General features: G+C 40.7%; 1 protein-coding gene and 1 non-coding gene across 3 annotated transcripts in view; one reads left to right on the top strand and one right to left on the bottom strand.

Annotated features, from left to right (window-relative positions):
• ESR2 (estrogen receptor 2) overlaps window positions 1–22,621 on the bottom strand; it is a 47,759-nt gene extending 25,138 nt beyond the window's left edge. Inside the window, exons 1-5 of one of the 2 annotated variants that reach the window (XM_055436379.2) lie at window positions 22,202–22,621; window positions 20,442–20,614; window positions 13,083–13,199; window positions 5,357–5,656; window positions 2,360–2,498 (exon numbers count right to left, since the gene is read on the bottom strand). In XM_055436379.2, the coding sequence (XP_055292354.2) occupies window positions 2,360–2,498; window positions 5,357–5,656; window positions 13,083–13,199; window positions 20,442–20,614; window positions 22,202–22,554 (1,082 nt within the window). In that variant the 5' untranslated portion in view covers window positions 22,555–22,621. The remainder of the gene's footprint in view (window positions 1–2,359; window positions 2,499–5,356; window positions 5,657–13,082; window positions 13,200–20,441; window positions 20,615–22,201) is intronic. The other variant, XM_088840286.1, reaches the window with a different exon arrangement.
• Window positions 22,622–24,587: 1,966 nt separating this feature from the next.
• Window positions 24,588–24,690, top strand: LOC129563686 (U6 spliceosomal RNA). Its single transcript, XR_008687421.2, has one exon. It is a non-coding gene; the product is annotated as a U6 spliceosomal RNA (small nuclear RNA).
• Window positions 24,691–25,336: the final 646 nt, after the last annotated feature.

The following is a 25,336-nucleotide window of genomic DNA, read 5'->3' as shown; positions in this document are numbered from 1 at the left end:
CACTGCTTAAATGGTCATATTACCACATAGAGGAACTTACAGGACAATCCACCAAAAGACAGTTACTTTCAAGTAGTGTGAAAAAGTTTTATTCACATTGCAAAAAAGATCCCCATTAGAACTCCTTTATGGTAAATAATTTGACTTTTGGAATTGTCAAAAGTTTTTAAACATGCTTGAATAAGCAGCTCCTCCAGATATATACCCATTACACTAAAATATATTTATGCTGTATATATAATAGATGTACTAAGAATCTGAAACTTGAAATTCTAGACTTTACAGACTGCTCAAAACAAGTAGGGACTACAACAAAAAATAACCACTAGTAGACACTCAAAGAAAAATGCCTGTTCAATGTGAATGCATTTACAGTTCCCAAGAACTCCTCTTCTACACTCAAATACACACAATTTCTATCAATTCTTCTCTTCTAATGTGAGTCTAATTAAAATAAATATATAAGAAAAATTACTTCTTTTTCTTCTATTACTTAACCAACAGGTAGGCCTAAAATTTATCTGGGATTTGTGTCAATTTACAGTAACCTATTTACAAACAGGAGTTGAACCCGTACAAAGAGGCGAATTTGTTGTATTAAAAACCAAGAATGAAACAGTCACTGAAAATAAACACTAAATGTGGCAACACGTTAGAAATCAACACAAAAAAGCAAACGCAGCCCCAAAGTCTGCAAATGTATTAGTTCACTGAAGGACAGAACCTCTTCCTAGCACTAACTTCCAGGGAATTCTGTGTGTATATCATGGGTGTGTGTGTGTATGTGCACCTTTATCTAAAGTCCAAGTGGAACACATTGAGTGCAGGAAGGAATGACAGTGATGGGTGCTGGCCTTTCAGCCTGCCTTGCAACATGGTGCCGTGAACTGACAGCTGGAGGTGTAAGTTTTCTGAAACGGCCAGAGAGGAAAATAGAGTTGTTCTAAAAGAAGAAAGCAGAAAGTTACTTTGCCTTTGGCCTCCTCCTCTTCCCTCATCCAGTCCTCTATCCTGCTGAGAGGCATGTACTATTGTTGGTTAGAGGGTGAACTTCACAGCCAGTTCCTGTGCCCAGCTCCATCACCATAACTGCAGGCAATTTACCTAACCTCCCACTTCCATATCTGAAGGAAAGGGATAATAATAGTGCTCACCCAAAAAGGGCTACTGTGAAGATGTAATGACCTAAGACATTAGTGCTTAAGATGGTGCCTGGCACATATAGGCCAGTAAGTTAGCTATTTTGATTGCTACTGAAGGGTCTGGGCTTCCAGAACCTCCCCCTGGGCTTGTTCCTGTTACAGCCATAGTCCATGCTCCAGCTCCTCCCAAAGGCCCTGCTCTCCACCAAAACACCTCCATCACTTAGAACAGTGCTCTTTGTCAATGCCATCATCCCTGACAACAGGAGGAATAGGTGCTAACACCCTGACTATTACTTTTCATCTGAGTAAGGTGTGCATGGGGAGCTTCTGAAGATCTAAAGAGGTAGTGCCAAGAGCTGGGGGCAGATCCTTTCTATTCACAGCAGTAGCCATCCTTTCCCTCCAGTCTTAGGGTCCAATGTGACTGAATACTCAACACTAGCACTTTTTCAATACAAGGAAGACAAATACCAATTTCCATGGAGATTCTCAAACTGTTCAAATATAGCACCAAGAAAGTGTTCTACTTTTCCTACTAAAAACTTCAGTGTTGCTGTACATTCCAGTTTTCCCTCCATGTACAGTTCACTAAGTCAATTAAAAAGTGGTTTTTTTTTCCCACGCCATCTTCAAAAGAAAACTAAATGCAAGAAATTATAGCATTAACACTATCATTCCCCAGTTTCCATCAACTTTCATCTGGCTTTAATAACCATTCCTTCCACTGCTTTGCCCAAAATGCTATATAATATGTGTAGTTAGAGTGAGTTAAAGCATGTAAAAATAAACTTGGTAGATTTATAAGAATTTTACCACCAGTCCAGATAGCTGGAGATGTAAATGGCCCCTACTAGTGGAAAGAACAGCAGGACAGCTTAAAAATTAAAATCCCAAAATGGATTTTTTGTAATGCAGAAAAACCTAAGGTGACTTTCACACTGCGTGCCCACACACCCTCAGGACACAGGCCCTTGTATGGTCTGGCCAGTGAATGCTGCTGCATCACAGGTAAGAAGGAGTCACAGGACACCGAATCGTTGCACTCACGCCCTCCTTCTCAGGTTCTTGACCCAGGGAAGGAGCTCATGACCTTCTCTTCCTCCTACCTGCCCTTTCAGGAGTGAGGTTTTCACTGCAGAACTCAGGACTCTGTTCCCACTTCAGTTGGCACTTCACTCATGCTGGAGAAGAAATACAAGGAATTTGTGTCTCACCTGTCCAGAACGAGGTCTGGAGCAAAGATGAGCTTGCCGGGGTGGTCGATGGAGCGCCACATCAGCCCCACCATGAGCACCTCCAACCAGCAGCCCTCCAAGAGCCGCACTTGGTCATACAGGCTGAGCTCCACGAAGCCTGGGGAAAGCAAGAGGCTGTGAGCATACCCGCCCTCCTCCTCAGCTCCCTGATTCCATTAAAAAAAAAAACAAAAAGAAAAACAGCAAGTTTTGAAAAGCTAAGAAAACACAAATCACGCAGAGCGCAGGGGAAATCAATATTTTAAAGATGTGATTAATAGCTGATGAGGAAGAAAATCCTGAATTCAGAGTGAGTAATACAATTTCTAGTCTTGAACGCCTTCTAGAGAGAAATGTACATCATTCAGAATTTCCAAAGGATTATTAGCTGGGCTTTCACAGCTCCCAGACAGATGCTGCTGCTGCTGCTAAGTCGCTTCAGTCGTGTCCGACTCTGTGCGACCCCATAGACGGCAGCCCACCAGGCTCCCCCGTCCTTGGGATTCTCAAGGCAAAAACACTGGAGTGGGTTGCCATTTGGAAGAAGACAAAGCTGACACTGACCTTTGTTAGTTATATCCCAGTAATCCCTCTGTACTACCGAGAAAGAGAGAGTTCGGACACCAGCCAGAGGGGCTGCCTGTCTGGCCCAGCCCGTGATGCGGGCAGGAGGAGTAAGGGGACAGGATAGTGGGGGTGCTGGGTGGGGGACCTGCAGAGAAAACAGGACCAGCTCCTTCAGAAAGCCAAAGTTCCAGCTGAAAGAGTTTCTCCAATTGCTTACCATTTCCCATCTAGTATTAGAATCATTCTTCTGAGTGGGTGCACTTGTTTCTGGGCTATTCTATGCTGAAGAACACACATAACAACAGAAACAAGTCCCTAAGGGAAAACTTCCGAAGCAGAGATGACTGGGGCTTCCTTCATAAGTCACGATAACAGGAGGAAGCTGTATAATATAAATATAGTCAACAAACAAATAACCTTGGAGTACAATGGACTTTGGTTAGAACCCCTGCTCGGCCTCATCCCAGCTAGTTACTTAATCTTCTTTTAAGTCTTTGTTTTTCTTACAGGAAAAATGGGGGCAACAATGCCTACCTCTGAGAATTTCCTAGAGGTGAGATCTCTCATTTTCCTCACTTTACAGATGAAGACACTATGGCACAGAGAACGTATGTGGTTCAACTCTGAACAATTATAACAGAAATCTGAACAAAGGAAAACTGAATGGAAAGATGGATAAATCCTTTCCCAAGTCACATCCTACATACTCAGTTCACATTGCTGGTACGTGTACACATTCCAACCTCACCCACAGCTACAGACAATAAGCCTGCCCAAAAGATCAAGCTTTTCATACTTGTAGATCTTCCACAAAGCCAAGGCTAGGTGATAGACTATATATATTATATATATATTTTTTGGTCCAGACAATGACTAGCTGAGAAAGTGGGGTAAAAATCCCACAACTTCAGACTATGCCTAAGCTTTCAGAAAATTTTCCAACATACCAGGCTTGAAGAGGGACTGATGCAGCTCAAGAGATCTGTTTTGCTTTGGCACAAAGAAGCTACACAGCTCTCAGAAGTAATTAATCACCACTCTCCAGGTGGGGTCTTGAAAACTAGGCTTGGCATACATATAGGTCAAAAGCTAGAAGAAACTGCACCAGTATTGTCTCCTATGGGAAAGAGCTCAGGAAAAAAAAAATCTTTCTGGCAAAGGAGAAGATGCTAAACCATCAAAACTGAAGTGGAAAACCTGAAAATTCTCAGAAAGCTCAGAAGCCAACAAAAGACCCCTATGGATCCTATTATCTGAGACCCTAAACCCAGGTGCTCTTCCCCCAGCTCCCTCAATCTTTAAAATCTGCCTAATGTAGTTGCTGCCCTCTAGGCCATGGGAATCATCCTTAGTGACTTAGAATTTGGAGACCTCATTTCTTAGATAAATGGAAAGATGTACATGGAGAAGCCCCTCTAGAGGAAGCATGCATTGCTGGCAATCTATGTTTGAATCCTTGATTCATTCTTTCACGGAAATACCAATTCAAATGATAACTAGATGGTGACCATGCAGGACCTTGGGTGTATATGTTACAAACCAGTCTGGGAAAATGAACACATTATAGAATAGAAAATGCATGTTCTAAATGACAATTCAGGAATAACCAAACCCATTTTTAATTTTATCAAGTTAAAAAGCAATCCAGGTTTATTGATGATTCATGTTACTTTTGTAGCTGATTTACTCTATTTATCCATTTTATTCATTTATGTCTGCATTACTGATTTTTTTCTTTATTGGAACAAAATTTTACAAATCCTATTTAGCATCTGAGAAACCTTTCACTTTCATACTGTGAAAGGTCATACTGTGCCCCACCCCACCCTCACCTGACCACACCCCTCCTCCCAAGGTGATGAGCCAGGAGATGGGTTAAGGTGGAGCCCAGATTTCTTTCTTTTAGACCATGCTCCAGGTCCCAGGACCTTAAAATTCCCTACCTAAATGGCCCCACATCCAGAGCATGGGTGGGTCTCTTCCCTGGGTCTATCTTCCCAGAACATATCTAGGCATGAGATATAGCCAAACCAGCTAATGACTGTAGGAGATGTGCACAGGTCGGATTCGGTGTGTGCCAGGTAGTGTGGGATCAGTGGAGCGGGGGACAGGGGTGGACAGGAAGAGAAGGGGCCCACCATATACAACTCCTTCTGCACTCCCATGTCTGGCACAGAACTCAGAGGAAGTCAAGAATTCTAAATTGAAACCTGGCCACCTGTGTTGAAGGCACAAGTGCAAATATAAGAAGAAAGGAAGTATTCCATTTAAAACTTATAAATCAAGCTGTCAAACTGCTAAATACTCAAGACACAGCTTGCAGACCTCCATTCTGTATTCATGCCCCATAAAGGTTAGCAGCAGGCCTTTCTACAAATAAATTTAAAGCTAAGACTCAGAAGGCTCTACCCGGAATCTTCTTGGCCCAGCTGATCATGTGTACCAGTTCCTTGTCGGCCAGTTTGGTCAGGGACATCATCATGGAGGCCTCAGTGAAGGGCGCGCTGGGGCGGCTCATGAGCACATGGGGTGGCTCGGCCTCCAGGAGCGTAAGCACCAGCTGCTCTGGGCTCAGGGCACTCAGCAGCAGCTCCTTCACTCGGGTCATGGGTCCACCATTCCTCTTGTTTTCGCTCAGGCAGTGCAGCTGCTCATCAGAATTTCTCTGCCTTCGCACTATGCGGTACCCACACCTTTCTCTCCGGGAGCCTAAAAGAGAGCAGATAACACAGTACTTCCCCCATCTCTTCCCCAACGCAGCATCATGTTTCCCCAGTCACCAGGATGAAAACAGAAATCATTGTAAGACCTGAGTCTATTCACAGAATATGTCTTAGAACAGGAATCTGACTTTTATTTCTGGAGCCTGTGAGTCATGTACTAAAGATTATTACATTTGTGACTGTATTAGCAAAATCAATAATGACTTTTTAGAGACAATAGCTCAAATGATCTTTAGGGTTCCATTTCAAGATCATCTATTCCATTTCTAAATCTAAATCCATCTTTCTTTTAAAGAGTACTAACAGACTTCAGTTTCCAAACCATGAAATTAGGAAATTTCTTCAAGCAGAAGATAGGGAAACGTAGGAACTGACTATAAATAATATGTTTTTATAATACATCCTTAAATTTTTTTTGCATGTGTGTATGTGTGTCTGTGTATTCTTTTTACATACTTACACAAATAAGTTTATTTCAAATAATAAGTTAACTAAAAAAATTTGAGATTAGGTATATTTTTTTAATCTAGACATAATGTTCAAAATTCCCCAACTAGGCTATGTGAACTGAGAAATTTCAAATGTTCAAGCTGGATTTAGAAAAGGCAGAGGAACCAGAGATCAAATTGCCAACATCCATTGTATCATAGAAAAAGCAAGAGAATTCCAGAAAAACATCTACTTCTGCTTCATTGACTATGCTAAAGCCTTTGACTGTGTGGATCACAACACACTGTGGAAAATTCTTCAAGAGATGGGAATACCAGACCACCTTACCTGTCTCCTGAGAAATCTGTATGCAGGTCAAGAAGCAACAATTAGAACTGGACATGGAACAACGGACTGGCTTCAAGTTGGGAAAGGAGTACATCAAGGCTGTATATTATCACCCTGCTTATTTAACTTAAATGTAGAGTACATCATGCAAAATGCCAGGCCAGATGAAATACAAGCTGAAATCAAGATTCCAGGGAGAAATAGCAATAACTTCAGATATGCAGATGACACCACCCTCATGGCAGAAAGCAAAGAGGAATTAAAGAGCCTCTTGATGAAGGTGAAAGAGGAGAGTGAAAAAGTTGGCTTAAAACTCAATATTCAAAAAACTAAGGTCATGGCAACTGGTCCTATCACTTCATGGCAAATAGATGAGAAGACAATGGAAACAGTGAGAGACTTTATTTTCTTGGGCTCCAAAATCACTGCAGATGCTGATTGCAGCCATGAAATTAAAAGACGCTTACTCCTTGGAAGAAAAGTTATGACCAACCTCGACAGCATATTAAAAAGCAAAGACATTACTTTGCTGACAAAGGTCCATCTAGTCAAAGCTATGGTTTTTCCAGTAGTCAAGAATGGATATAAGAGTTGGACTATAAAGAAAGCTGAGTGCCAAAGAATTGGTGCTTTTGAACTGTGGTGTTGGAAAAGACTCTTGAGAGTCCCTTGGACTGCAAGGAGATGAAATCAGTCAATCCTAAAGGAAATCAATCCTGAATATTCATTGGAAGGACTGATGCTGAAACTCCAAAACTTTGGCCACCTGATGCCAAGAGCCAACTCATTAGAAAACACCCTGACGCTGGGAAAGATTGAAGGCAGGAGGAGAAGGGGATGACAGAGGATGAGATGGTTGGATGGCATCAGTGACTCAATGGACATGAGTTCGAGCAAGCTCTGGGAGATGGTGAAGAACAGGGAAGCCTGGCGTGCTGCAGTCCACAGGGTCACAAAGAGTCGGACATGACTGAGCAACTGAACAACAACAGCATAGGCTGGTTATTAAGGGATACATCTAACACAGAGAAAAACTGAAAGTAAGAGAGCAGAAAAAGATTTGGCAAAAGTTAACCAAATAAATTGGAGTTACTGTCAATATCAGACAAACTTTAAGACAAAAATCATTATTAAGGTCTCATAAGTAGATTAAGACTGATGCTGGGAAGGATTGGGGGTGGGAGGAGAAGGGGACGACAGAGAATGAGATGGCTGGATGGCATCACCGACTCTATGGACATGAGTTTGAGTGAACTCTGGGAGTTGGTGTTGGACAGGGAGGCCTAGTGTGCTGTGATTCATGGGGTCGCAAAGAGTCGGACATGACTGAGTGACTGAACTGAACTGAACTGAAGTAGATTATAAAAAAAGATAAATAATTCTAAACTCATAAACATCAAAACAATTTGCAAAAATTATTACATGCTAGGTCAACTTTAACTAAAACTGTTAAATAGATCATATTCTCTGACCACAATAAAATGAAAATAGAAGTCAGTAACAAAAATATAATTCCCAAAGCCCTATATATATATATATATAGGCAAAATATTTCTAAATATCCATTAAATGTAAAATGTAAAAAATGTAAAATGGAATTTAAAAAGACATAAATCAGGATGTCATTAGCATGGGCACAACATTTATATAAATTTTCCCTAAAAACAATCTAAAACTTAAAATCAGAATGCCTCCTTTCTATACTCCCACCATTGCCTTTGTTCACTAAATTAAATTGTCCACACTTATAAAAGGAAATATGAGTTAGACGGTATGAGCAAATTTATTTACTTTCAAGAAAATTTATCTGAATTTCTCTTATCCTTGGCTAATTACAGTAGAAAGAAGGCCTCTATTCATCTAGGGATAACTGAATCGAACATAATATTCAAGAAAAGAATTAAAAGCCTAGAATATAATTCATTTTATTAGTAATCACATAGAGAACTATTATTATTGTTTACATATAATATTATATTATTATTAAAGATAAATTATGCTTCCAGGGTAAAATGGGATAAAATGTATTGCTTAAGAAAGTATCTTTTTAATCACACATTTCTCTTTTGTGAAGAATATGAGGATAAGGAGTTTACAAAACAGACTCCATACAAAGTGAAAGGTTTTGAATCCAAACATTCAAATTTATTTGATCAAATTTCCCCAACAAAGTTCCATGTACTAGACCCTGTTCTAAGTTAGGATCAATAAAATAAAGCCCTTAGAATCTATCGATAGAGCTCCTAAGGTAAATCAAGTTGCATTCTATACACTGGAATAAAATGAAATTGAGAAGGTCAAAAAATAAAGCCATTGACAAAGAACTCACAGTTCTGTACCAAGGACATTCCCAGGGTTATGGCTTTGACACTGTAATCTAGGCAGAGTCACTCAGTGTGCCTCTGAGTGAGCTTAATGTGAAATTACCAAATAGGAGTGCTCCATATTAGAAAGTGCCCCAGCAAAAACATGATGACAACAACACTCGTAAATGATGATCACAGCAGCTAGCATAGACTGGAAGCTTCTGTGTCAGGCTTTGTGCATTACTGTGCATGCTACTACTGCTGCTAAGTCACTTCAGTCGTGTCTGACTCTGTGCGACCCCATGGATGGCAGCCCACTAGGCTCCCTCGTCCCTGGGATTCTCCAGGCAAGAATACTGGAGTGGGTTGCCATTTCGATTATCCCTTTCTGACAACTGTCTGAGACAGGTGGTATTACTCTCTTCAACATACAGGGGAGGATCCAGGCACAACAGCTCAAGTAACCTGCCCAAGGTAGAAAAGATAGAAAATAGCAGAAGCAGGACCAAAACCCAATCAGTGGTCTACATCCAGAGCTGGTGCTTTTAACTACTATTTTATATCACCTCCCCAACAAATCACTTTCAAGTATCTATACAGCAGGCTAATAAACAGATGACATCAAAAGGTGCTGAGCTGTTGTCCCAACAGAGGGCTACAGATCAGATATACAGTTATTCAGATCAGTTTGCTGGCTATTTGCATTGCAGAGATCCCCTGGAGAAGGAAATGGCAACCCACTCCAGTACTCTTGCCTGGAAAATCCCGTGGACGGAGGAGCCTCGTAGGCTACAGTCCATGGGGTCACAAAGAGTTGGACACGACTGAGCGACGACATGTATTCTTATACTGAAGCTTTTCCTAGAAATAACCTTATTAATACCTCAGCAGAAAGGACAAGATTGGAAATGAAGAAGAAAAAGGTGCTCACTGAAGGGAAAGGATTTCTGAATAAAAGAGGGAAGTGGAATTATGCAGGAGGATCCAGAATACAGGGAGAATCCCTAATCCTCTGAGATTAGATAGAAGGAAGAATCTAGATGAAGGATTTTCTCAGGAGGGCAGACAAGAGGGCTGGAAAAGGAGAAAAGCTACAGTTAATGAAATTCACTCCTAATGGTCTTTCCTCCTGGTCAGTAAAGAGCCAAAATACCCATCTGTTTGCACATCAACACATCTCATTTCTTCTGTAATCTCCAAAGATAATGCAAATCTTTTTCTTAGCTCTATCCAGTGACTTTTTGGTCAAATTCAGTGACCTTTTCCAGGAAAATTTTAGGTATATCCCTGAACTCTGGTGCTCCTAACTTGGATGTTTTTTTCAATGAGAGGGAGAGAAAGGAAGGGAAAGTAATATTCAACGCCACATCAGTCAGTCAGTCAGTTCAGTCGCTCAGTCGTGTCCAACTCTTAGCGACCCCATGAATCACAGTACGCCAGGCCTCCCTGTCCATCACCAACTCCCAGAGCTCACTCAAACTCACGTCCATAAAGTCAGTGATGCCATCCAGCCATCTCATTCTCTGTCATCCCTGTCTCCTCCCACCCCCAAACCTTCCCAGCATCAGAGTCTTTTCCAGTGAGTCAACTCATCGCATGAGGTGGCCAAAGTATTGGAGTTTCAGCTTTAGCATCAGTCCTTCCAATGAACACCCAGGATTGATCTCCTTCAGAATGGATTGGTTGGATCTCCTTGCAGTCCAAGGGACTCTCAAGAGTCTTCTCCAACACCACAGTTCAAAAGCATCAATTTTTCGGCGATCAGCTTTCTTCACAGTCCAACTCTCACATCCATACATGACCACGGGAAAAACCATAGCCTTGACTAGACGGACCTTGGTTGGCAAAGTAATGTCTCTGCTTTTTAATATGCCGTCTAGATTGGTCATAACTTTCCTTCCAAGGAGTAAGCGTCTTTTAATTTCATGGCTGCAATCAGCATCTGCAGTGATTTTGGAGCCCAAAAAAATAAAGTCTGACACTGTTTCCACTGTTTCCCTATCTATTTCCCATGAAGTGATGGGACACATACTGTGCTCACAAAACTCAGTGAAGCAGATATCTCTGCTTCAGAGATAAGGAAAACGAGGGCCAGAAAGGTTAGGTCATTTAAGCACTGTCACAGCAAAAAGTGATGAGACAAAAAAATGAGATTTCATCTACGCAGGGATTCAGTCCTCCTGTTCCTCTCGCCACATATACTGCCCCCTACAGGTGGAGTGTATGTGCTACTGCCCCAGTCCCAAACCAAGAGACCCACAGCCACTAACAGATCCTAGCACACTGGAAACATTCTTTTCCTAAGATTATATTGGAAATCATTTATTTAAATTATGCCACTTAAAATACTATTTTACTTAAAACATGATATATTTATTTGCAGTCTTTAGTTAGAAGGCCAAGGGATTTCTCTTTAAGCATTTCTGCCAATTTAAGTCACAAGTTACGCTGTCTCTTGATTTTCAGTTTCAGCTTTCTTAAAACAGAGCAAGAACTTAGACATGCATAAAGCACTCTGAATGCAGACTCTTTCTAGGTTTATGATGATTTTGCCCTAATCTTACCCATACCTAACTGTGGTGCTGGAGAAGACTCTTGAGAGTCCCTTGGACTGCACGGAGATCCAACCAGTCCATTCTAAAGGAGATCAATCCTGGGTGTTCATTGGAAGGACTGATGCTAAAGCTGAAACTCCAATACTTTGGCCACCTCATGCGACAAGTTGACTCACTGGAAAAGACTCTGATGCTGGGAAGGATTGGGGGCTGGAGGAGAAGGGGACGACAGAGAATGAGATGGCTGGATAGCATCACCAACTCGATGGACATGAGTTTGAGTGAACTCCGGGAGTTGGTGATGGACAGGGAGGCCTGGCGTACTGTGATTCATGGGGTCACAAAGAGTCAGACACGACTGAGTGACTGAACTGAACTGAACTGAAGCCAATAGCTGTTAGTCCTTTACATTTTACTCAAGGCTTTCACAGAACAACTATCTTTTCCTACTCATATTTCATACGCTTGCATAAATTTTAAATTATATGACTTAACAATTACAACAAGTAGAAACAGTTTAGGAAGAAGCTAGTGGTTACTGATAAGGATATAACTGATGTGGCATTTATGAAAGTAACCAATACCCACTGGAAGGTCACTGGCAGGACGTTTTACAGAGGAAATGGAGAACCTCAGTGATTTTAGGAAGCCAGAAAACTAATTAAAAGAACTTCTGCTTTAATTCTGAACTAGAGGAGGGGACAGAGAATGTTTGAGGGCAGAGATACTAAGAGATTATCAGAAAAGAGAGGACTTAAAAAAATTTTTTTTCAAATAGTTACAAAGAGAGAAATAACACCAAACTACTGCTAAAATACTGGCTGGCAGGAGAATAAGAAAAGTTCAGGCAGAGTTGACATGAGTGTATATAAACAAGCCAATGTGTGCAGACAAGTGAATCGAGTTAGCTGGGGCAGGAAGCAGGTTGGAAGCATCACTGTCCGTTGTTACACAGTATTCCCGTTTCCCTTTCTCTTTTCATGCATGGATACACGTGGGTATACACATACATATGCACACATACCATCTTAGGACAAAAGTCATGCTCTATGCTTTCCATAGGTCTATCGTGTTTCTGACTCCTGCATATATATTTTTTCCACTTCTAGACAGTTAATGGAGTGGCAGGCAGGAGTCATCCCAAGTAACCCACAATATAGTCTACCTTCTTGTCACAGCTTTAACTGTGAACATGCACCAGAACTTCATCCTGGGACTTTTCAAGGCCTCAAGTGGATGGTCATCCAGTCCATCTGAGCACTTCAGTGGCTAGAGTTCTCTAATTCATGCAGCAGCCTATTCCGGTGTCAGACCGTTTGACCTGTAGGAAGTTCTTCCTTATGCTGAGCCAAAATCTGCCTCCTGCAACTTGTTTCTATTCACCCCAGCTCTATCTTCCACAGTTACAGAGAATAAGTCAACGCCCCTGCCATGGGACAGCATATAAACACTTGAAGATAATTCAGTTCAGTTCAGTTCAGTCACTCAGTCGTGTCCGACTCTCCACGACCCCATGAATCACAGCACGCCAGGCCTCCCTGTCCATCACCAACTCCCGGAGTTCACTCAAACTCATGTCCACAGAGTCGGTGATGCCATCCAGCCATCTCATTCTCGGTCGTCCCCTTCTCCTCCCGCCCCCAACCTTTCCTAGCATCAGCATCCTAAATCTTCTCTCACCCAGACTCCATGTCTTCAGGTCCTCAAACTGTTCCCAGTTTGACCTGTCTCTCAGCATGTCCCACATACCACAGAAGGGGAAGGGAACACTCACCGCACTTCACCATTCCGACCTCATAGCACTTCCGAAGTCGACAGGCCTGACAGCTTTTACGTCGGTTCTTATCTATGGTACACTGATTTGTAGCTGGACAAATATAATCATTATGTCCTACAAGACAGCAAATAAAAAAAAGAGGAAGTTTATTGTTACAATATTTTGGATAATTCTCTTTTCTGGTCAACAACACAGCTAAAGCCACCCAGCGGAGAGAGAGGAAAACAGCTTCTAGCTACAGGAACAGGTGTAAAAACAAGGTGCCCCCTCATCAGTGCCTTGTTAGTGAGTAAAGGAATCTAGGAATATTTTGATATCCTACATCTTGACCAGTAGGTTATTCTCTGCATGTTCTTAGAATTCTCAAGAGATACATTTAGAAATACTCTTCTTTGGACATGGAAAGTGAGACAGTCACCCAAAATTGATTCACTCCAAGTCACAAAACTCCTCAAGAGTAGTACTTGGCGTCAGGTCACCAAACTAAACTCCTTGTACTCTTTTGCATACATTTTTCTTTGGGATTTAACACGACTTTTTAGTGGGAATTCATAGCTAACTAAGAGAACTAAACTGGTCAATAAGAGAATATAAAAAATCAGCAAACTAAACAAGGAAAGAAAGAAGTACCACTTGATAATCACCAGATTAAAAAGACATAGTTCCATGATTGAAACATAATGAAATTTTATAATTCTCTCTCCTTTCAGGTAGATTCCAGATTCCAGTAACATTTGTTCAACAAAACATAAATTGAACTTCAGTTGTTTGTGACTTGCCAGCCATGCCCTGAGTTGGCTTGGGTACCAGCAAAGGCACCTGAGAGATGCAAAAACCACTCTCTCAAGTGACCCTCCATCCTGGCCATGTACAGGAAGCAATGTCTGCTTAGCCTGACACATCAACATTTCTGCCCTCCTACTGATTTCCAGGTTCTTTTCATGAGCACCTCATTTACTCATATAACTTCCCTATAAAGAGCTATGATCCTGATTTTACAAATGAAAACACTTAAGTTCAGTTCAATAATCTTAAAGTTAATGCTTTAGTTTTTCATTTTGCAAAATAAATTCCTTTAAAAGCTTAAAATAAAACAAATTTATTATCTCATAGTTCCCATGAATAGAGATTTCAAGGAAAAGTTTACTCAGGGTCCCAACAAAGCTGCAACCAATGTGTTGACGGGGCTGTGGCCTCATCTGAGGTTCAGGGTCCTTGTCCAAGCTCATTCAAGTTGTTGACAGAATTAATTCCTTGCAGTTGTAGGATTGAGGTCCCCATTTTCTTGCTAGATGTAGTCTGGACACTGCTTCTAGCTCCTAGAGGCACTTGCCCAGAGGCACTTGACAATGGGATGTCTGCTTTCTTCCAGGGTAGGAGGAGTGCATCTCTGACTCCACTCCTTTCCCCAGGCTGCTATGATGGAGTCTTACATAACCACAGCATAATCACAAGAGGCGATCCCATCACCAATTGCCATATAATGTAACCTAACTAACACAGTCACTCATCATATATGTAGGTTCTATACACACTCAAGAATAGGGGGTAATATAAGAAGTGCTATAAAACATTTTTATTTATGTTTTATGTTTATGGCAATTCCCTCATAGCTCAGTCAGTAAAGAATCTGCCTGCAATGCAGGAGACACAGTTTCAATTCCTGGGTCAGGAAGATCCTCTGGAGAAGGAAATGGCAATTCACTCCAGTCTTCTCGCCTGGAAAATCCCATGGATAGAGGAGCCTGGCGGGCTACAGTCCATGGAGTCGCAAGAGTTGGACACGACTTAGCAACTAAACCACCACCATAAAACATTTTAAGGAACAGATAATTATATTGTTATTGGTTTTATCCTCACTTATATTCAAAAATAAATTTTAAAAACCAAAATATATTTCTAATCAGAGACTTTCTATTATAGTTTCGAATATAATGCTTTATAGTTAGAAGGTAAATGTAATCCCATAGTACTTCCCATAGCAGGAGCAATCTTTAACATATCTTCTAAAGCCTCAAAGAACTGTACATGATGCTATCATCACTGATTTTATAATGAGGTTTACAACAATAAGCTTTTAAGGACCAACTAGAGGTTGGTCATGGCAGTGCACAGGCACGGCCGAGAGGAGCTGCCCCAGACCCTAGAAAAGGCAGAGGAAGCAGAGATAGAATTCCCAACATCTGCTGGATCATCAAAAAAGCAAGAGAGTTCTGGAAAAACATCTATTTCTGCTTATTGACTATGCCAAGGCCTTTGACTGTGGATCACAATAAACTGTGAAAAATTCTGAAAGAGATGGGAATACCAGACCACCTGACCTACCTCTTGAGAAACCTGTATGCAGGTCAGGAAGCAACAGTCAGAACTGTACATGGAACAACAGACTGTTCCACATAGGAAAAGGAGTACGTCAAGGCTGTATATTGTCACCTTGCTAATTTAACTTATATGCAGAGTACATCATGAGGAACGCTGGGCTGGAAGAAACACAAGCTGGAATCAAGATTACTGGGAGAAATATCAATAACCTCAGATATGCAGATGACACCACCCTTATGGCAGAAAGTGAGCCTCTTGATGAAGTGAAAGAGGAGAGTGAAAAAGTTGGCTTAAAGCTCAACATTCAGAAAACAAAGATCATGCCATCTGGTCCCACCATTTCATGACAAGTAGATGGGGAAACAGTGGAAACAGTGACTGACTTTATTTTTTTGGGCTCCAAAATCACTGCAGATGGTGATTGCAGCCATGAAATTAAAAGATGCTTACTCCTTGGAAGAAAAGTTATGACCAACCTAGACAGCATATTAAAAAGCAGAGACATTACTTTGTCAACAAAGGTCCGTCTAGTCAAGGCTATGGTTTTTCCAGTGGTCATGTATGGATGTGAGAGTTATAAAGATAGCTGATTGCTAAAGAATTGGTGCTTTTGAACTGTGGTGCTGGAGAAGACTCTTGAGAGTCCCTTGGACTGCAAGGAAATCCAACCAGTTCATCTTAAAGGACATCAGTTCTGGGTGTTCATTGGAAGGACTGATGTTGAAGCTGAAACTACAATACTTTGGCCACCTGATGCGAAGAGGTGACTCATTGGAAAAGACCCTGATGCTAGGAAAGATTGAGGGCAGGAGGAGAAGGGGACAACAGAGGATGAGATGGTTGGATGGCATCACCAACTCAATGGACAGGGGTTTGAGTGGACTCTGGGAGTTGCTGATGGACAGGGAGGCCTGGTGTGCTGGGGTTCATGGGGTCGCAAGAGTCGGACACGACTGAGCGACTGAACTGAACTGAGAGGTTGGTCTCAGAGTTTGTTGTAAAAAAGCATTTTAATTTTTAAAAAAAGGATTGGAAAACACAACAATATAAAGACAATAGCCTAGAGAATGCCGTGTGCAAGAAGGTCATAGTAATTCACTTCATTTCTGGCAAAAAGAAAAAGTCCTCCTTGAACTGCACCAAACACTACACATATTAAAATGGTTTTCTTGCTCCGTGCAACAGTCTGAGAAGCATACTATTCTATATGAACAGAACTAAGAAAGATGGAAAGCAAAATTAAAGGCAAATCATGAAGCTAATTCTTTAAGATATAAAGCTTTACAGGGAGGCCTGGCTTGCTGCAGTCCATGGGGTCACAAAGAGACACGACTGAGTGACTGAACTGAATCCATACAAAGTACTCCATTATAGTTTGTTGAATAAATTAATATGAATATGTGGTCTTCCCTTGTGGTTCAGCCAGTAAAGAATATCCTTGTAATACAGAGTACCTGAGTTCGATCCCTGTGTGGAAGATCCCCTGGAGAAGGGAATGGCTACCCATATTTGACTCTTTGCGACCCCGTGGACTGTAGACCACCAGGCTCCTCTGTCCATGGGACTCTCCAGGCAAGAATTCTGGAGTGGGTTGCCAATCCCTCCTCCGGGTGATCTTCCTGACACAGGGATTGAACTCACATCTCTTACATTTCCTGCATTGGTAGGCAGATTCTTTACCCCTAGCACCACATATGGAGCTTCTCATACAAGTAGCAATTTTACTCATAAGTATTTACCCAAAAGAAACAAAAATATATGTCTAAACAGAGAGATATGCATAAATGGTCACAGAAGTTTTATGGAAAATAGCATAAAACTAGAAACAATTCAAATGAACAAATAAACATGTAATTCCCTGGTGGTTCAGTGGTTAGGACCCCGCACTTCCATCCCAGAGTTCTATCCCTGGTCAGAGAACTAAGATCCCACAAACCTTATAATGTGACCAAAACAAAGGAAAAATAAACAAAAATGGGGTACACTTACTGGAATATTAGTAACAAAATGGAATGAACTACTAATACATCCAATAACACAGATAAATCTTAAAAGCATCATGATAAGTGAAAGAAACCATACGCAAATGGTTACAAACTTTAAGATGCAATTATATGACATTCTAGAAAAGGCAAAATTATAAGGACAGAAAATAGATCAAGGGTCACCAGAGCCTGGGAAGCTTGGGTGAAATTGGCTGCAATGGGTATGAAGGAATATTTTGAGGTTATAGCAATGTTTTGTATCTTAATTATGGTGTTGGTTACATGACTACATATATTTTCAAAATTCATAAAACTGTAAAATTTGTGGCTTCCCTGGTGGTCCAGTGGTTAAGACTCCACTCTTCCACTTTTAGGAAGCGTGGGTTCAATTTCTGGTGGGGAACTAGGATCCCACATGCCTCGTGGCTTGGCAAAAAAAAACAAAAAAAAACTATAAAATTAAAATAGAAGAATTTTGTTATATGTAAATTATATCTCAAACAAAAAAAATAAGGTCCTATATTTTTTAAATCAATGAAAATGAATTTATTTAATAAAACAAAGTGAAGTGAAGTGAAAGTTGCTCAGTCATGTCTGACTCTTTGTGACCCCAAGGACTATAGAGTCCATGGAATTCTTCAGGCCAGAATATAGGTATGGGTGGCTGTTCCCTTCTCCAGGGGATCTACCCAACCCAGGGATCAAACCCAGGTCTCCCACATTACAGGCGGATTCCTTACCAGCTGAGCCATCAGGGAAGCCCAAAAGAATTTTATTCTTTTTCAATTTATGAAAATATATTTGATTCTCATTCCATTCAACATACCAAAAAAATTGAGTAGCTGTTTTGAGTTACTGCAATGCATTTACACCAGAGGGCACCAAAAATAGGCAAAGTCCAAAGAAATAATCAATTAGGCATTAAGCAATTGTAAGAGCACTAACATTACCATTTGCGCTTTTAGGATATGACATTACTTTTCCCTTTCCTAACAGCTCCTTTGATGATGCATTAGGAAGGAATGATGTGGGGAAAGCATAATAAACGTATTGTTATCAGCTGCAGTCTCAGGGTTCATGAAATAGAGTCCATGCAGAGATCTTTCCCAAGGAGCAAATGAGAAAAATTCTTTCTTTCAAGGATGTAGTTAGTTGTTTTGGATCAAAACTTCCTTTAGAATATAAAATTCAAGAACTTCAACAAAGTAGAGAATTGTCATCATATCAAGAATTTGGTTCTGAATTTCAGAAAATCTAAATTGTTCTTATCATATATCACAAGAAACTGGACCTGGCCTGATAATCTACTAGTACAATGATAACAAAATTTTAAGCACTGAAAATGTTAAACGCAGAAACGTTCTATGCATATAAAAGAAAAAATAGCCAAACATGATTTATATTTTGATAATATTTGAGGACATCAGCTTCCTTTATCTGTGCTGTTTTTCCTTTTGACAAGCAAAGGAACTTGGAAATGGCAGAGGCCCTCATCCACCAATGAAGATTTTAGAGGAGATGGGTTTAAATGAGGTTAGGATTAGAAGAGAAACAACACAGGCAGAAGGAAAAGATGCTGACATTTGAAAACAAAAGAGTTAAAAGAAAAATTAGAATAACTTGAATTTGCAAGTAGTTCTACCCTTGCAATGTTTATAATTGACCAAATATTTTCACATAGCTAACCTCATTTCAGTTTTTGAATAACTACCTCCGTTTCACAGGTAAGGAACCAGGCCGGGATGTCAAGTCGCAGAGCTGCTAAGTGGAGGGTCGAGGACAAACTGGTGCTCATCGATGAAGGGTAAATTTCCCAGGGACTCAGAGGAAGCTGATTCCTTATCTACTGACGTTCTACCCCTCATCTCCCTCTAGGTTACATCAGCTTCTCTGCGTGAGGCAAAATGCTCTCAACCTAGAGCTTCATTGGGTGAATTAACTCAATAAATTGCTGTTCGCCACTTGCACACTATGAATTGCTTTAAGGTAGCTTTCCTTAACCGGTTAAGAACAAGGCTTTGGCAGAAAAGGGAAGGGAGCTCTGAGATGGGAACACAGGACACTGCATGGAAGGAGGGCTGACGAGGGAGGGGTTATGGGGGTAGAGAGACTGCTGAGAGTGCAAGAAAGTGCCTGCAGCAAATTAGGACTGGCAAGGAAACGTGTGGCAAGGGGCTGACTGGCCTTGAAACCAGGTGCGTACAATTTGAAATTGATTAAAGAGATGATTTAACAAAATCACAGAAACAAAAAGCCAGCCTAGCAGAAATTTGGAGAAGCATAGGGAAACAGTCTCGGAGAAGGCAGTGGCACCCCACTCCAGTACTCTTGCCTGGAAAATCCCATGGACGGAGGAGCCTGGTAGGCTGCAGTCCATGGGGTCGCGAAGAGTCGGACACAACTGAGCGACTTCACTTTCACTTTTCACTCTCATGCATTGGAGAAGGAAATGGCAACCCACTCCAGTGTTCTTGCCTGGAGAATCCCAGGGACAGGGGAGCCTGGTGGGCTGCCGTCTATGGAGTCGCACAGAGTTGGACACGACTGAAGCGACTTAGCAGCAGCAGCAGCAGGGAAACAGTCTAAACTCAGACAAGAAAATGGGATTGTGAAGGAGGTTCCACTAGTTGAGCTACTGACTGCATAAAATATATTCTCTCTTCCTCAGGAGCCAGCCCACCATCTCAACTGTTACGTATGCTAGATATTAAACGTAAATCAAAGGAAGAAACTATCTTTGCAGTTCCTAATGAGCACACATTTTTTCCAACCTTCACAAAGGTTATAAGATGTTTTCTCCTAGGAAGATGGCAACGGGTGATGGTGGTGCAAGATCCATTTGGGTTTGGGGGTAGAGATCTGTGTGAAAGATAAAGTAGTCTATAGTTGAAACAATCCCCCCAACCCCCAAAGACATATGCTCCTCTGAAACACTCATCAAGTACTCTGTGTACCAAGCAGGCCAAACAAAGGTAAAATTTCTGCCAGGTCATCCGCAAAGTTGTTCAAAAGTGGAAAACAAAAAAAGCAGCTAACAACACTCTTGTACCTTGAATGCTTCTTTTAAAAAAGGCCTTACATCCTTCACATGACCAGACTCCATAGTGATATCCCGACGCATAATCACTGCAGACAGCACAGAAGTGGGCATCCCTCTTTGAACTTGGACTAGTAACAGGGCTGGCACAACTGCTCCCACTAGCCTTCCTTTTCAATGTCTCCCTAGGGGCAAAGAGAACATTCACTGTAAAAGAACATTGATGGTAAAACAAGGCTTTTCTAGAAAAAGGAACAGCATGAACATTGCCTCGTGTATCTCTTTGCCCTCCAGGCTTCATAATAAATATATTCCAAGAGATCTGATCAAGCAAAACCTTTGTTACTGATATCAGATCTATTAAGAGTCACCCTGTCGGGATGGCTGGTGTCTGAAAGTGGATAGGTGAGTTTACACCCATCAACACAGTGCGGATGAACACCAGTTACCATGGAGAACTAGCTGCAGCCATCAGGGTGTATGTCTCTGTAATCAGTGACCACATCAAGTCTGGGTGGGAGCAGTAGGGAAAAGGGGAGAGTGAAGGAGAAGAGAAGGGGAGAGGGGGAGAGCATCAACATATGCCTGTCCCTGAGAAGGCTCTGAAGAAAGCAGGCGTTCAATGCAGCGTGGAGAGGGGGCCAGGGCTTACCGCAGAGGAGGGGAGAACCCACAAGGGAGCACCGGCAGACACCAAGAACACACCGGGCTAGTTCCTAATTTTGCTACAGCATGTTTCCTTTGGAAAGGACATAGTAGAGGTATGATTGATTTATAAATTTAATATGCTGTGGTTTAATGTACCCAAATATTAGCAGAACTCTGATTAGAACTTGTCCTTAGAAATAAGATATTTCTTCCTTTAAAAGTTGAATGAGAAGACATTATTTTTTTTTAAGTTATCTACATTTTCCATATTCTCTTTTACCAATCAAAAATTTCTTTAAAAAAGAAGAAAAATAAAATTAGTGTGTAATATGTATTTCGCAAAGTTTTATGATATTTGAAAGTAATAAATTTCAATATCAAATATGCTACAACTTAGAACTTGGATTGTTGTGTAAAGTTATGCCCCCTCATGCTTCTCCCTATACTACCTCTGCCCTCTGTAGCCATGATTATCATTAAAACTATCTGAGTTCAATCCCTGGTTGGGGAAGTAAGATCCCACAAGCCACATAGCACAAAATATATACGTGTGTATATTTATAACAAATTGAATGCAAATAATCCATTATGTTACCTTGCACTTAGAGTTTAAGAATGTTCAACTAAAGTCCACATTTAGTTTCCTGTCAAATCTTTATGAAATGTTATTTAGTTCACTGTTTAAAAATTTATACCAATGCTTGTGTTTTCACCTGTCTGGTATTTCATCAAGTTGTAATACCAATGGTTACTTTTATCTTGGACATAATTTGTCATGAACACTAAGTTGTGATTTCACTTCAAGATAGGAAGGATCTAACTTGAAAGTAAAAATTCCTTTTTTACACTCAAATCACTTCATCACGAAGAAAGTGATTTAAGTTAAATATTTTCCAAAGACAGTCATGAAGTGAATTCTCCCCCACAACACAGATCTAAAAGCTCAACTTTTTAGTAAGGACTAGAATATCAGAATAGATATCCTAGAATTCAGAACATCAGATGTTTTAGGTGCTGTATGTGGTAATGAAGACCTTGTATAACACATATCTTTCTTCTCACTAAATCATAAAGCAATCTGAATTATCAGCCATAATATAATTCAGAATGAAGACTGGATTTACCTGTTCACAGGTAAGGTGTGTTCTAATGATCTGGTTTCACACCAAGGACTCTTTTGAGGTTCTGCATACAGAAGTGACGACTGGCAATGGATGGCTAAAGGAGAGAGGTGTCCAGGAGTTGGCCACAATACATTTGGACTTGTGGTCTGTCGACCAGGCCCATCTTCTGAGTTATTGGGAATACTGTAATTCATCACAGCAGGGCTATAGAATGTCATGGCTGAGTATTCATGGTGGCTGTCTACATAGGAGGAGGGTAAATATATGGGGCCTGGCTCCAGGGGTAGGATGGATTGACCGCAGTTGTAGGAGACAGGAGAGTTAAGGCTAGATGGTGAGTTTTTGACATCCATGTCTTGAGTAGGTAACAGCTAGGAAAACCCCTTGTGAGAAGTGGCACAAAAGGACATTATAATGTTCTCAGAGTCATGGACAGGTGTGGCTGTAAAGAAAAAAGAAAAGACATTTCTAAGTTACAGGTACAAGCATACTGTGAAAAAGGTTGACACATTTTTATTATACACACACACTTATATGGACCTAAAAATACATCCTGAAAAATATACACACAGCCTCAGAGGGGTAGGAAGAAAAGGCATGGAATTCATTTTCTTCTTCATTCACTTCCATAAAGCTTTTGTTGTTAACTATAAGAATTTTCTACCATGAGAATTTAATATAAAATACTTTTAAAAATTAAAAAACACAGGGAGTTCCCTGGTAGCCTAGTGGTTAGGACTTTGGGCTCTCAGTGCTGTGGCCTGGGTTCACTCTCTGGAGGAAAAAAAAACAAACTTAAAAAATATAGGATCAAATGCCAACCAGTTTTTTTTTTCCCTAGAAGTAATAAATTCATTTTTAAATTCTTACAGAAAAATTAAAAAAACCTACCTCAAAGGGTAGATCAGTAAGCATGACTAGCATTAACAGATCTTCAAATATATTATGAATTCAGTTCAGTTCAGTTCATTCGCTCAGTCGTGTCCGACTCTCCGCGACCCCATGAATCACAGCACGCCAGGCCCCCCTGTCCATCACCAACTCCCGGAGTTCACCCAAACTCATGTCCACAGAGTCGGTGATGCCATCCAGCCATCTCATTCTCTGTCGTCCCCTTCTCCTGCCCCCAACCTTTCCCAGCATCAGAGTCTTTTCCAGTGATTCAACTCGTCGCATGAGGTGGCCAAAGTATTGCAGTTTCAGCCTTAGCATCAGTCCTTCCAATGAACACCCAGGATTGATCTCCTTTAGAATGGACTGAAAAGCCAATGATAAAAAAGGAATACATAGGCCAATGCACCTGTCAATGATCAATTTATTGCCTCTCACCTTCTAATGCATTCTTCAATACACGTAATATATGTTCTATGACAATGGAATTCCTTTAAGCATTTAAACTGAGCCCAGTGCTAAGCTTTCTCAGTAGAGGGCGCTGCAGGGACTGCAGGAGGAAGAGGCCGCTGTGATTTCTGGCAGGGGGACATTTTGGGTGAGAACAGCCAGTGGAGCCTGCGCTAGTCCAGAATGAGATCCCATTGCAAACTTGTAGCCCTGGCACGGCAAGAACCTTTCTGCAATGACCTGTTCAGACTATAACCTGAGGAGTTAAAGAAGTTGTTCCTTGTGCAAGCTTCATCACCAGCCCCTGCATGCTCTGAAGGCCTTCTGCTCTGGTGGGCAACTGGATTTCCAGGGCACACCCACACCACCAAATGCTGATTGCCTGCTCCCCACATGCAAGTCCAGACCACTTTTGTCTGGGTAAAGCAGTGAACATTTTAGTGGCCAAACCATCTTTTCCAAGGAGGTCCGAACACCCCCCCACCGAAGTTTGTCCTTCCTTGGGTAGTCTACCTTGGCTCTTGGGTGCCTTATAGAGTTTCTTACATCTTACTTAATCTCCCATCACAGTTGGTAATTCTTATATTAGACTTCCCCTGTTGAACATATTGTGTAGTTTCTCTCCTGACTGGATCCACACTGCTATGCAACAGAATAGAAAATCCCAAAACAGCAAATTTAAAAGTAAAAAGTTTTTGGAAATTTGTCATATGATAAAGGTGATATCTCAAATCACTACAAAAACATTGGAACACAGAATAATCATTGGAAAAAGAAATGTATGCTAGAATAAACTCCAAATGTTAAGATAGAATTGGAAAGAGAAAGAAGAGGGAGGAGGAAGGGAGAGAGGGTAAGAAAGGAATGGGGGAGGCAGAGGGGGCTGCACTGGTACTAGAAGAAAGTGTAGATAAATCCTCTTATAATACAGGTGTGGGGAAACCTTAACTATGACTCAAAATCCAGATGCAATTAAAAGGTGTGCATAAAAGTACATAAACTCATGAAAGTAAATATCTGAATATCATAAAAACAGCATAAGTCAGTGCTCACTTTGGCAGCACATACTAAAAACTGGAATAATACAGAGATTAGCATGGCTCGTGTGCATGCATGACATGCAAATTTGTGAAGTATTTCATATTTTTTCATAAGATATCACATATATGTAGAGTCTAAAAAAAGGTACAAATGAATCTATTTACAAAACAGAAATAGAGTCAATAATGTAGAAAACTTACGGTTATCAAGGGGGAAGGATAAATCAGGAGACTGGGATTGGCATATATACATTACTATATATAAAATAGATAACAATAAGAACCTACTGTATAGCACTGGTTACTCTACTTGATACTCCGTACTGACTTATATGGGAATAGAATTTTAAAAAAGAGTGAATATGTGTATTAGTATAACTGATCCACTTTGCTGTGCAGCAGAAACACAACCTTGTAAATCAACCATATTCCACTAAAAATTAATTTTAAAAAACACCATAGCTCAAAACATTAATGACAAATTGGAAAAAAATACTCCCAACTCATATTAGAAACAAAGGGTTAATGTCTCTGGTATACAGAGAGAGCTCTTAAATTAATATTTAAAAAAATCCCCAAACTTCATTAGAAAAACAGGCAAAAAACACAAACAGAAAACATAAAAAGGAAGGCAAATAGCTCTTAAAACACTTTAAAAGATGTTCGATTTTGTTCAATAAAGAGATATAAATTAAATGTACCAAAATACCATTTCTCACTGATATTTGCCAAAAACTCAAATGTTTTACAACAG

This window comes from Moschus berezovskii, chromosome 9 (genome assembly GCF_049115385.1).
Source record: "Moschus berezovskii isolate FMDL1 chromosome 9, NW_MosBer_1.0, whole genome shotgun sequence".
NCBI classification, from domain to species: domain Eukaryota; kingdom Metazoa; phylum Chordata; class Mammalia; order Artiodactyla; family Moschidae; genus Moschus; species Moschus berezovskii.
Note: the sequence above shows the minus strand (reverse complement) of the source record. Positions and strands in the feature narration are given on the sequence as shown.